This window comes from Gopherus evgoodei, chromosome 18 (genome assembly GCF_007399415.2).
Source record: "Gopherus evgoodei ecotype Sinaloan lineage chromosome 18, rGopEvg1_v1.p, whole genome shotgun sequence".
In the NCBI taxonomy this organism is placed as follows: domain Eukaryota; kingdom Metazoa; phylum Chordata; order Testudines; family Testudinidae; genus Gopherus; species Gopherus evgoodei.
In genome coordinates this window covers 10,606,737-10,620,197 of record NC_044339.1, presented here as the reverse complement: position 1 = coordinate 10,620,197, position 13,461 = coordinate 10,606,737, and the positions used below count along the sequence as shown (strand labels likewise).

Genomic DNA, 13,461 nt, shown 5'->3' with positions numbered 1-13,461 from the left:
CCAGGTTCAGTGATTGAACTGTTTGCAGCAAAGAGTCTACCCAGGTATATTTTGGATACAACTTTTGACAGAAAACTGTTTGTGTCCCAAGTGATCCATGCATAAGACTAGGGATCGCGATGAGCTTCCCTTCGAGGAGGACAATGTTTTTCTAGACAAGACTGACCCTTAGACATGCAAACCTCCTCCAGGCATTTCAGCTGGGACTTCCTCTCTGTGGCACTTAGCAAAGAAGGTGAAAACTTCCTTAGAATAGATATGCAAAAGGGCCTCACATCAGTGTCACTTGCTTGTAAAGTGTGTCATCCCCCTCTAGTGGCTGGCCCACATACAGAATAACAACCTACTACTGCTGCTAGCTAACAGAGTTATCTCTTTATCTCAAACGATAGAGGCAAATGCTTTGGTGCTACAAGGCCAGGGTTCAACCCCCCGTGAGGACTGTTGCATCAGCCATGCTGCGTTCTCTTGGGCTTCCTTTCTTCTCCCCTTACCCCCCTCCAAAAAAAGCTCGTTTTCTTAAGTATATGGTTTTTGTTTTGTTTTTATAAAATCCCTTTTTATCTTTCTGCAAACAATCTCTTGGGACCATTAACCAGCCATCAGATAAATTTGAATAGTTCATATTTATTTGACCCAATGTAAATCAGGGCAACGCTTTGTCCTCAGGAATGATGAACTAGGAAGAAAATCAGAGTGGAGGTGAGAAACACATTCACCAGATGATGAAAACCAGCGGATTTTCAGCATCCATGACACAATGAGGACTGTTTCATACGCATGGCACGTAACCGAGACAAATAAATGGAACCGATAACTGCTTTGATAAGGTAATACTGTGATACAAACTATGGAACAATGGCCAGTTTCTTAGTGGTCACGTATAGATGGCCTGGGAGGAACTCATTCAGCACAATGTCTACAGGGGAGTTAGTGGAGCTGGAGCAGTTTGAGCTGAACATCTCATTGAAAGGCAACGGGTCCTCTAGGTCCTGAAAGTCTTAATCCTGCCAAGGAAACAAGAGGAATAAGTGACAGAAAGGAGGTCAACCAGATTTCACTAACTGGAACTATTGACTTCACTATTCTAGGGCCCCGTTCTGCTCGCTTACCCTGCTCTATGGGGCTTCTCTGGATTTACGCCAGCGTCATTGGGGAGCTGGTGAAAGCCTCTCTTGGCTGGCTTCTCTGAGGTAGGACAAACTGCATACAGCAGATTTGGAGAAGGTGAAGGAGGGGCGGGTAAGGCCCTGGAGGTGTAAGGTTAATAAGCCAAATGTGCAGGTAGTACCAGGGATGTCTGTGGAGTTGCACCAAGGTGAAGTTGGTCCCTTGGGTCTGAGGGGAGCAGGGATGGCAAGTGCCGTATGTACCTTTTCCTTCAATTTGAGCTCTAAACGCTTCCTCCTCTACATACCCATACCCCCCGCCACACACACACAGTCTCGTGCCGCTTCTCTCTTACCATAGCGAACAGTTAGCATCCCAGTCCGCTCAGGGAGCCAATTCTGTCCAGCTTGACACCAAAACACCCCCTGGACAGGCCCTTTTTGCTCCTGCCTCGGTATCTCCTGGATGAACCCAGAAGATTGCTGAAGAGCCTCTGGAAGGTACTGTCGCTGATGGGGACCCCCTCGGGCTGGTCCTTGGAGTTTCGGGCCCATTGGAGCTCAGAGTCCTGTTGGTCAAAGGCACCAGTTGGGATCATGTCTTCTCGCTCTTGGTCCATCTCCTCTGAGGCCAGGGGATGCTCCAGATCTTCATCTAACAATCTGGACAGGCTCTGAAAGACAGGGAGGAGAGTAGGGGAGGTATTGAGGTTCAGACCTTCCTTCGATTATTGTCATGTAAACCTACATCGATGCTAATCCTCAACAAACCGATTTTAAGCTTGACTCGGAAGGAAAAAATGTGCTAAAACGTCAACAAAGTAATGATGATGATCTCCGGTCTTCGTTGTCCTCCACTAACAACTCTGTTTTAGGTTGGACACCAGCTCTCAGATGCCTTCGGGCTACTGCTATGGTCTTAGTTAGACATGGACAAGAAAAGTGAGGGATGTAAAAGGAGTCTCTCTTAAAGCTGGGAGCCGGGTGTCTGGGATGATAAACAAAGAGGCTTGGGGCGGGGACTGAAGGAATACTAAGCAAATGATGGAGATAGTGGAACAGCTGGAGAGAGGCTAGGCTGACGCTGGAAGGATTCGCTCTGAGGAGGCTGGAGGGTTACATGGTATATAGGGATGTTGGACTGACGGTGAGCTAATTAGAAGATACTCTTTCTACCGAGGATGCTTAAAATGCTTTTTATTAACAGCGTAGGATCCCTTCTCTCCCTCCCTTCCCTGGGTTTATCAAGCAGATGACTGAATCCTCTGCAATTCTGCTGAGAGAAGATTCCCCTCCTTGTTAATAGCATGCACCCAAAACCAGATACTTCAGCTAGAGACAGAGCCAGGTTAGGAACTTGAGGGATGAGCCTGCCGGTGCCCAGAGCAGGGCTACAGGTGGGAGGACGTCCATATTCTGGGTAAGAGAATGCAGCTTCCGCTTCTCTGAAGTTTAATGACTTCACCCTATCCCAGACTGACCTGAAATGTTGCAGTCTCCCTCCTATTCCTGGGGAACAAACAACACTTGACCTCCAATTATCTAAAGTCAATCAAAATAGAAGTCAGGCAAGGAATAGCTTTGGTTTTGCTCAGTTAAGTAACCCACACCTGCCAGCTTCATGACCCCGATGCTCTTGAGCATTTTCCAGCAGCCAGGGAGGGCTAAGAAGAGCCATATCTAATCTGAAGCTTTGGAGCCAGTAACTCCAAGTTCCAAGAAATCATCAGCCCCATGATACTGAAATGAGCAGCTGCTCTCTTACCTGTAAACTGGAGAGGGGTTTGGCCCTCACCTGGTCCTGGCTGAGAAGCAGCAGCAGAAATCCACAGCAGAAAATAAACTTCGGGTTCATCTTTGTGTTGTGTTGTGTTGTCTCCTGCAACGATGGGACGTCTCTGGCTCCTCTTCCCCCCCTCGAGTTTCTCCAGTTGCAATGTCACTCTATGTCTCTGGCTACCAGCCTTTATACCTTCCCCCAACCCCTCCCAGGGCCACCTCTGAGCTCTTGCCACAGCCAGGATTGGTTTAAGAGGTTCTGATCGGCTTTCATTAGCCCAAGGGGAGGAGGGAGTTTTATTCCCAGCCAAAAAAGAGAGTTAGAAGAGCACATTTTTTCACTCCTTGAGCTGTGTGGCCGCACCCTGCGGTTGTTGATCTGCAGCCTGCTCTTCTGATGCCACCTGTATGTCAGTTTTCTGCACTGTGTTGCCGGAGGTGATCACTAAACCTTACGCTCGCTTTTCTGTGCCTCTGTAGAAAAATAATCAAGAGAAATATAGAAAGAGGCAGAATCTACAATTCCCTCCCCCCACCCCCATACACACGGCTACTCTGTCATTGCAGAAGAGCACATGCTGGGAGATCGGGGAGTCTCAGAGACATGTATGCTGTAGTAGAGTCTATTCTTTTAATTACACTGGTACCCGATAGAGAGTGCAAAGGAATTCCAAGTCCTGCAAATATGACCAATTGTCTCAGAAAGTTGCATTTGTTGACGTTTAGATTTTTACTGGTTTGGGTTGACAAGCTGTGAATTTAGACCCTGATTTAAATGCCGAGAGAGAATTCCCTAGTGTCTTGTGCATAAAGAATGAAGAAATTCCTCTTCCTCACTGAATGTTTAGACTGGATCCAGCTTGAAAACATTCTCCTGGGTGTCTTGTTCAATGTACTTTCCCCACAAAGAGCGTTGCACTTAAATCCGAGCCATGCCTGAATCAACCTCCTGCCTCTTCTCCCACACACAGGCTCCCTTTGTGAGTGTGAAAAATGAAACCTGAGCTCTAAATGGGGCTGCAGCAAGTAGCTCCCTCTCTTTTGAATGGATTGAATCAAACCCCCAGATCCAAGCATCCCTATGCTCGAGGGATTTCTGAAATCACCTTAACACTGGGAGCATCTTCTCTTGCCTTTTCCCGTCTCTCAGGCCTTCCTCCAGGGCATAAGTGCAGCATAGGGTTATGAGCAGGACTGGACCTTTTCCAGTGCCTGACTCTCTCTTTGGGGCTTGGCTACAATGGCAGCCTCTGCCTGGGAGTGCAGGCTGGAGTGGCAGCTCTGTCCCAGGTGCAGCGGACGCTCTTCCCACCCTGATCTGTGGGGGAGCACTTCCCTCTAGTGAAAGAATGGTTCTGGCCCTAGCCATATCACGGCTGCCCCTACGCCGGCAGGGTGGAAGCTGGGGGATGCCTGGCTCTTGGCTTTGGGTAGCTGTGAGGGCCAGACACAGTCTGGCCTGGGTGTTGGCTTAAGTCCAGCAAATTAAGGTGGTTGGGTATTTGCTACCCATTTAACCAGCACACTTAGGGGAGAGTGAGTTCCCTTTGCTGCATGGCTCTTCCAGAGGCCAGGCCAGCGGGAGCACCCTCTCCCATGCAAGTGGAGTGGCCCTTCAAACATGTCAGGAGAGCAGCAGGGTTATGGGGTGGACTGTCGCCATCCCAGCCACTCCATTACACTGTGGCACCCAGTGACAGCAGGACCTGTGCTACGACTTCTCCACCCATACCTGTCCCCACGCCCCACTGGTGCACAAGGGAATGGGAACCTCACAGGCCTGAAGCTTTATAGATGAACCATTGTCTCCATATTAATGCCAGGTGAGTTCATCCTGAGAATATGCAACATCATAATCAGTAATAAGAGAACTCTGGTGGTGGTTCCCCGTGTTGGGAATGTTTCTATGTCATGTTAGTTGCATGAAATTTTTGCAGCACTCAGACATCAGTCTAGGGGAATAGCTCTGTGGAGATGGTGTGGAGCCCTGGCGTCTCCATCTAACCTTTGAAGATGGATTGGATTCTTTGTTACAGTTTGGGATGGGAGGTATCTCTACTGTAACACGTAGTAGGTGCTCAGATACCATGGTGCTGTGAGGGCATTTTAATAAATCACCACAACCCCAGGACAGTCTCACTTCCTGGAATGCTTTCCACCTCCTTTCGACCCTCTAATTAACCATTTTCTCTGATCAGAGAAAGAAGAGCAATTTAATCAGCCACTCCCCCACTCTCGGGGCCTGAAATCTGGGCCCACGGAAGGCAATCCGAATTTCCCTGGAAGAGGAATAATTCATCTTTAGCTCACACAAAGCTCTATTCTCCACATGTTTTGCAGAGGGTTTGGGCCATTAAGCTGAAGTCTTGTGGAGAAAATGGAAATGATGAGCCATCTGGCTTTTTATTAGGCATAATTTCATTGAGATTGAGATTCGCATTGGCGCTGGATGTTTGAAAGGAATTTCTCTGTGTGTGCGTGTGTGTGAATGTATTCAGCGCTTTCACCATTTATTCCTCTGTGAAATCAATTTAACACACAATGGTTAAAGGCCTCGCTGGAAATGGGTATTCTAAGGAGAAGGGTTATAAGCATCCCCTTAGGACTGAGGGGGAAGATGGATGTTATTAAATCTCCAGGCTGTTGTTTTGTTGATACAGCCACATTTAATCTGAGCCCTATTGAGAAGAGAAATCATTAAAGCCCCAGCATTTGCACTGGCAAACAATGGCACTAGAACATTTTCCGTTCTGGAGGATTTGAGGTGGGATCCGAGCACCTTCAATAAACAAATATATAAAGATTGACAGTCGGAGCTGTCATTTCTCCTGCGTATAATCTGGTTCTCATTTGCCAGGGGGAGGAGGGGGAATTGAAAACTGGTCCTATGTCTGTAGGTATCTATAGCGATCACAATGTCTGATTGTCATCAAAATAACAGTGACTGTCCTGTGGTTTCGAGTGGTGCTTCAGACTTGACTCCTTAGCGGCATCTCTGTATTCTGCGTTCTACAGGGGATATGGGGTAGTCTTGTTTTTTGCCTCTCTCATTTAGGTGGGGAAGCGGATTGCCCATTAGCTTTCTATCCCCTTTCACTAGCACTAGCTCAGAGATGGGTGGGGATGTAGAAAGAAAAGGGTGTAAAAGAAGCAGCACTTCCCATTGATCTTCCATCTCCTCCTTACACCATCCTGGTGGCAGCTTTTCCTGCCCCAGCCCCACGTTCCCCTTCATCATGTCAGTTACACTGACTTACTGCCATGTAACTGACACTGCAATGTACCATTACCACTGAATTTGCTCTCTGGCATCCAGTCCTGGGGACGGATGAAGCAGAGGCCTCGTAGAACAGGAGGGGTTTCAGATACATGATGAATTTGGCTAAAGACAAGGGGTAACGCAACCCAACAACTGTCCTATCCAACTGGAGTTTTGCTATCTCCTGCCAGAGGAGAGTGCTGGTCACAGGGGAGAGAGAATATTTGAGAGTTTGGGGCCCTGGCAGCATGAGACAAAATCTGTTTCTGTTGTGACTTTGGACTCTAGAGTGAGCACCTGTCTGTCTGTTTGTCTCTCTATTACAGCAATGAGGATAGTGGAAATACTGTCTTTGCCACTGCCCACTCTTCCTCTCCCAAAGACACTCAAAGAACAGTTGCCAGAGAGATCTGCTCTGCTCTTGTTGTTATTCGTGTCCTAGGAAAGGACCAGACCCTATGGGAATTTGAGGCAACATTTCAGTCAGAAAGGAAGCTACATGACTTGGAAGCCACAGCCCCCTCGATCTTTGGAAGGAGATAAAAATGCTAGACATGTGGGACTGAATTAGTGCTGCTAGCAAGGCAGGAGGCTTTCAGCTTAACTTCACCATTGTTTCTATGGTGGTTTTAAGACTCAAGAGCAGGTAAATACAGGTCAGAAATATCCTTGGAGTAGCTGAATGGACGGACCAGGGTTAGGATAGGAGCCTTCGGACTTGTGAGTCCTGGGTTCATGTCTCTGCTGGGCCCTTGGGCAAGTCCCTTAGCCTCTCTGTGCCTCCATTTCCCCTCTGTGAATTGGGAGTATTCACACTGCCCTGCCTTACAGTGGTGTTGTGAGGATAAATACACTAAAGACTATGGGGCACTCCAGTACTATGGTGACTGTCGCCAGCTATTTACCTTAGATAAATTGATGCTGGACTCCAAATCTTCATATGACAGAGAATGTAATACCAGGTGGAGTACCTGACCATCCCTTGGCATAGACCACACCTGCCAGAATTCAATAGATGGGCATTGCTGGCCCACTCAGAGGCTCCCATCTGGCCTTCCCAGGGCAAGATGGTAGTAATAGAAAGTTTGACAGGTCTGGAGTAGTTCCAGATGCCTCTTCACTCCCTGTCCCAACCTGCAGATGAGTGTTGCTTTGTGCTTTTGAACTTAGATGTGGCTGCACAGCACTTCACAGATATTCAGGCCAGAAGGTACCCTTATAATCAGCTAGTCTGATCTTCTGCATAAAAACACAGGCCGGAGAATTGCACCCAGATTTGTGTGTTGAAGCAGCATGTCACTTAGAAAGGCATCCACTTTGGATCTCATGAAGAGTTCACCACATCCTTTGGGAATTTGTTCCTATGGTTAATTAGCATCTTATATTCTGTTTTGATCGTTGCTGACTTCAGCTTCCAGCTCTTGTATTTTGTTATGCTAGATTAAATAAAACAAATGATTGTCAGTAGATTAAGTAAATCCTGACTCCATCTTGCAGAAGCCATGGTAGCTGTTTTCTACCATTTAATTTAGGAGGACAATATCAATAAAGCCCCTTTGACTCTACTTTCTTAGATCTTCAAGTGAACCTCACTGAGAAATATTCAGCACAGAACATTTTGTGAAAGCAGTGGTAGGAGGTGAAGTAAATTCTATATGTAGTCTATTCACTCTGCGAGGTCTGTAGAAGGCAATGGGAAGGTGCTATACAAATGCAAGATTTAGGATTTGTTACCTGAGGTGGGAAGGATTCATAGAAACCAATTTCTATTTTTAGTGTCAACTTGTGGAACTCTGCTGAGGTCCAGCAGCAGAAGCAGAGCAGGCCTGGGGGTATAAAGAGAATCTAGCCAGAATAGGCAGCTTATCAGCTAAGGGGGAAAATGTCCTGTATGTGTGGGTGGGTGACTATGTATATATTATTGCAGAGCCACATGTATATCAGTAATGTGACAAAATTCGCCAGTGTCCGTGTCCTTAAAACCATTACAACACTATTCAAAGACTTGCGTCCTCTAAAGCATTGGCCATTCTTGAGGTATTTGCAATACAGTTTTAAATTATCATCTTTCACATTATTGTTTAATTACTTGTATTGCAGGGCCCAGTCCCAGACCAAAGCCCTTGCACCAGGTGCTGTACAAACACAGTCCCTGTCCCTTAAAGCTTGCAATGTGGAGTGCACAGGCCATTTATTTAATAGAACAAACAGAGAGAGACTGTTACGGACCAGGATGTGGTCTGTCAGGCCTAGTGGGCCAGAGCAGGACTCAGGAACTAGAAAACAGAGCTGAGGGTCAGAACCAGAGTTGGAGGCCAAATGCCAGGGCTGAGGGTCAGAGCCGGAATTGGGGTCAGTTGAGCCAAGGCTCAGCGCTGGAGTCCGAGAACAGAGGCAGGGATCAGGAACTAGAGACGCAAGAATGGGGGACGAGTCAGATCAGCAGAGCTCAAGAGTCAAGCGACAAGGCAGGGTCTGATGTAGCAGCTAGGAATTCACCTGGTTGCATAGATGTCTTGTCTTTGTGCCGTTTTCTGGCTTAAATAGCTCAGCTGGACGAATTAGTAGAGCCAGGCTCTTCTCCAGCCACCACTCCTGTGGGCTGCCCCTCTGGCAGGGCTGGGTTCCACTAGCCATTCAGCCCACCAGCTGCTAACAAGCTGTGGGAGGGTTACCTGGAGGCCTGTGGACCTGGATCCTCACAGAAAGGGAAATCTGGCTCCACCCAGACAGCACCTGTGTCCAGAGCTAAGTCATCAGGAGAAGCCATTTGGTAAACATCTCCTATTTCTCATACGTTGTGCACTCCAGATTTCCTCTGCTGGGTCTTGAGTAACATTGGAAATCCAGGCTGGATCCAATTAGAAAACAGAGGCATCATCACCACACATCAATCCCTAGGGAGGAAGAAACTCTTGGGGTTGCTGGGATATAGCAGGAGGCCATTAAATGACTATGTGACAATTTCCAAAAGTGACTTCGCTCTGCCATTGACATGGAAATCTCCCTGCGGAGAAAAGCAGATGGGCCGACGCCCTCATGTCTCCTCCAGAAATACTTCCCCGCTCTCAGTGCCTTTTCCCCATTAGCAGCTGAGATCTAGGCTCCTGAAAGGAGTGAGCCAGCCACCTGGGGGCAAAGGGGCATTGGCTGCCGCTTCTCTGTGCGAACCACATCTGTACTGAGCACAAAAGGAGCCTGTTGGGACTGGATCTGGGCAAGGCTGCCATGATTGCTCTTTCTGCTTGTGACAGCTGCACCCCAGTGCTCTTCCTAAACCGGAGAGGAGGGGGGACACAGGAAAAAAAAACCTACATCTTGCAAAGATGGAGCCAGCTCCGCAGGTGACATGAATGCTCAGGCATAGACTCTGGAGACTACGTCGGCTAGATTTTAAAGCAAGGCACTGGGAGTTGGGACCTGTCCAGTTTAGTCCCAGTTCTGCTGCAAATTGGTTATGTGACCTTGGACGAGTTCCTTAGCTCCTTTGTGTCTCTGCTTTCCCATCTGTAAAATGGGGACGATGGTCCTGACTTACCGTGCAGCAGTGTGGTAAGGTTTGCTTAATGTGTGTAAAGTGCTTTGAGATCCTCGCATGACAGGCGCTATGGACCAGAAGAAGTGTGATTATTAGTAATGTGCCTCCTCTTGCATCTCTGTCCCAGCGACCGAGGGTCAGCTGAGTGGGTCAGCTGGGAGGCTGGATGCCAGCGGTGTGCTCAGACGTGTGCTGGGCTAATGCGTTTTGGTCCCATTTGAGCAATGAGGCGGTTTGTACATTATCCTCCTCTCTGCTAGCTCAGTGACCCCTGCAGCCTCCCCCAGATGGGTCTTGCCTGCGTTTCCTGGCTCACCGCAGCCGGCTTAAAGGGCAGTGACGTGTTTGCAGTGCTTCCATCAATGCAAGATCGCCAGTTCCCTGATGGAAGCTGGCAGGAGGGGCCCCTCGTTATTAGACGTTAACATTTTGCTTGAGTATCTGATCATTCACCTGGCTGCCCTCTCCAGCTGTCTGGTGGCAGGGCTGGGCCAGGGTTCAGTGCACAGCATCATGCGCCCGCACTCGGCTGGTAATTACCCAGCAGCAGGCTCTCGGCTGGCCCTTCTGTCACTTTGTTGCCTTCGCCTTTCATTCTGCGCTAACAGCCCAGGCTTGGCAGAGCAGGGTGCCTGCGGGGTGCGCTGCTCTCTCTGAAACAAAGGAAGATCCAGGACCATATTCAGCTCCCTGGCACCAATGTAAACCTAGAGTAACCCCATCCGATTTACACCAGCGTAACTGAAAGCAGAGCTTGGCCCATGCCTCAAGGATTTCAGGGACCGCCTAGCGTGGGAGCCAGCCTCTGATCTCCTGTGGACCATCACAATCCTCAGCTGTTGAGTATAAACCAACCTGTTAGGAAGAAACTTTCCACGTGGGCAGGTTTTGTCCCATAACCGCCTTCCGCAGAGTTTCTTGCACCTTCCACTGAAGCGGCTAGTCCTGGTCGCTTTCAGAGATGGGGCCTTGAACGAGATGGATCATTGGTCTGAGACAACGTGGCTATTTCTGTGTTGCTGTTACATTTGCTTTGCCCGGCGAATTTACTGAGACTCTGCTATGGCTGCTCTCTCTCATGCCCCATCTGAGCTCAGTTCCCCTCCCCAGCGTAAATAGGGAGTCATTCCTATTACTGTAGTGGAGCTGTTCCAGACCCCACCTCTCTTGATTGACAACCCCTCGCTCTCTACTGCCTGATGGGTGTAATGCCCCTGGGACTGGCATGGGCTGAGCTAAGTAGAGCAATGGTAGAGATTGACTGGAGCGAGCCAGTCGAGTGGGTCTGTCCTTTCCAAACAGTCTGTTGGGGAGTTCGCACGAGCTAAAGTATCTCGGCTCAAACACCGTCAGGGTGAGGAGCGGAGAATGTTGTGACTCAGGCTACGTCTACACTACAGCATAAAATCGAAATAACTAAAACTGGTTTTATAAAACCGATATAAAATCGATTTTATGCGTCCACACTAGGGCACATTAATTTGGTGGTGTGCGTCCATGGTCCGAGGCTAGTGTCGATTTCTGGAGCGGTGCACGGTGGGTAGCTACTGTAAAATGATGAGGCCAATAACTTCGATTTCCGTCCACACTAACCCTAAATCGATATAGTAATATCCATTTTAGCGTTACTCCTCTCGTTGGGGAGGAGTACAGAAATCCATTTTAAGAGCCCTTAAAATCGATTTAAAGTGTGTTGTAGTGTGGACGGGTACAGCGTTAAATCGATTTAACGCTGTTTAAATCGATTTAACTGCGTAGTGTGGACCAGGCCTTAGTGACAGTTGCAAAGACTGATCAGGAGCTGCCTTCCCATTAGGGAAAACTCCTCCTGGCTATGGGGAATGTAGATAACAATGCCTGAGCTCTGAAACATTGTTAATCTTTCTGTGTTAAAAGGCCTTCCCCCTGCAGTGATTGCTCTGGGATTGCAGGCTGCAAACCGGGGTCAAGAGAGATGAATGCCCCTTACCAGTGTCCATAGACTGCACTCCACCTTCTGCCCTGCCATCCCTGGCATTCACTGATATCCCTGGTGGTGTTCCCTTCCAGGACCTTTCCTTGGCATTCGAAAGCGAGGAGGGCCAATGCCACCCGGGGAGGAGGAGGCCACCAGCTGGCATTTAACAGCAGGTCAGAGGTGGTTCTGGAGTGTTGGGTTTTGATGGCGAAGGGTTTGTATTCGGTTTGTCAGATGCATTTATCACATTGTGCTGACGCTCATGAAGCCCAGCGGGGAGACCGGATTAAGGACTGAAGTCCTGAGCGCGCTCGGTTCTAATCCAACAGCTCTCCCAGTGCCGTCTGCTGCTTGCTCTTCTTGCTGGTAGAGGTCTTGGGCCAGATCCTGATCTCAGCCAGGCTGGTGCGAAAGCAGAGGGAGTGCACTGCTGCTAATGGAGTCACTCCTCATCCGTCCTGGTATAAGTGGGACCAGAGTCCAGCTCCTCTGCTTGCCACATGCTGGATTTGGTTGACATGAGGGAAATGAGGACCTATTGGTGCAATATGTTGGTTAGGGTGTGTGTGTGTGTGTGTGTGAGACCCACATAGGGTGACCAGATGTCCTGATTTTATAAGGAAAGTCCCAATATTTGGGACTTTGTGTTATATAGGTGACTATTACCCCCCCCCATCCCTATTTTTCATATTTGCTGTCTGGTCACCCTAAACCCACAAACCTCCTGGGTGTGGTGTTCTGACCCATCGTGGCACCCAGAGCACTTGGCGATTAATGAGTCTCCACCTTAGCCAACAGCCATATGCTTTTTAGCTATGCAGTAAAAGGTCTTGCACTAAACTCCCCACCCCAAGGTTCAATCCTGCCTGCCGATGACTGGGGATGAAGAGTCTCCTCCTTCCATAGACTTGTCCTTCAGTAAGTGGTAGCGACTCACGGTGAAGGTCCCTGGTTTAGTCCCCTACTAGCCAAACCTGTGCCTAAAACCTCAGTCTAAATCCTTTTAACATCTACTTTCAAATGAATGTTTCAGTTGTTCCCCAAGTACACACAGTCCAACTGCCTTGTGTTTACCATTGCTCAGCAAACTGGGCCCCGGAGTGCTGAGAGAAGAAGGCATCAAATAGTCCTGTTACTGAGATACATACTAGCAGGGAACAGGGTAAAGCAAAGGAGAGAAGAGGTAGTTCTCGGTGAGAGGGAGAAGGCTGTTCCAGACAGCAGGAGCTGCACTGGAGAAGGCTCTTGGACCAGCAAGTTACAAGCCTGTGTGCAAGGAGAGACCGAGAGGCCCATGCTGTGTGAGCATGAGACAGGAGGAGAGTGGGGATGGAGTGAGTTCGGTGTAGTCAGCTGGAACAAATCCTGGGAGAGTGTTTAGAAAGGATCCTGAAATGAGTGGGGAGCCAGCGGCGCTTGAGAAAGGGGGGACAGCGGCTGCTGATGGAATGGAGCTGAAATGGAGGCTGGCTTAACCCAGCACCTCAGATCCTGACTCTTGAGGAAGTCTAGGTGTGGATCCAAACCTTGTGGCTAAAGTCTGTCACTAGTGAGAAGGTGACCAGCAGCTCCGGTCGCATCCTGACAGTGGGAAGCTGGGATCTGGAAGTCACTTTGTAATTTGATCAGGATACCTGGCTTATTTATTCCCCGCCCCACACCCCTCTCCACCACCTATAACTTGTATAACCATAAGCCAGCTCTGAAAGCTACAGTAGCCAGCCAGCCACCCATCTCCCACTGACTTTTACACTAACCTTTAGAAGCTCTCAGGATGATGTTGTGTTGCCCGTTAACCGTGTAAAAAAAATAAGGGTGA

At 48.7% G+C, this 13,461-nt stretch overlaps 1 protein-coding gene across 1 annotated transcript; it reads right to left on the bottom strand.

Moving 5' to 3' along the window:
- Positions 1–611: 611 nt before the first annotated feature.
- On the bottom strand, positions 612–3,031 carry LOC115636962 (C-type natriuretic peptide 1-like). Its single transcript, XM_030537718.1, has 3 exons — positions 2,875–3,031; positions 1,466–1,783; positions 612–1,007 (listed from the first exon to the last, which is right to left on the bottom strand). The coding sequence occupies exons 1-2, from the start codon at positions 2,962–2,964 to the stop codon at positions 1,478–1,480; spliced, it is 396 nt and encodes a 131-aa protein (XP_030393578.1). The 5' UTR covers positions 2,965–3,031; the 3' UTR covers positions 612–1,007; positions 1,466–1,477.
- Positions 3,032–13,461: the final 10,430 nt, after the last annotated feature.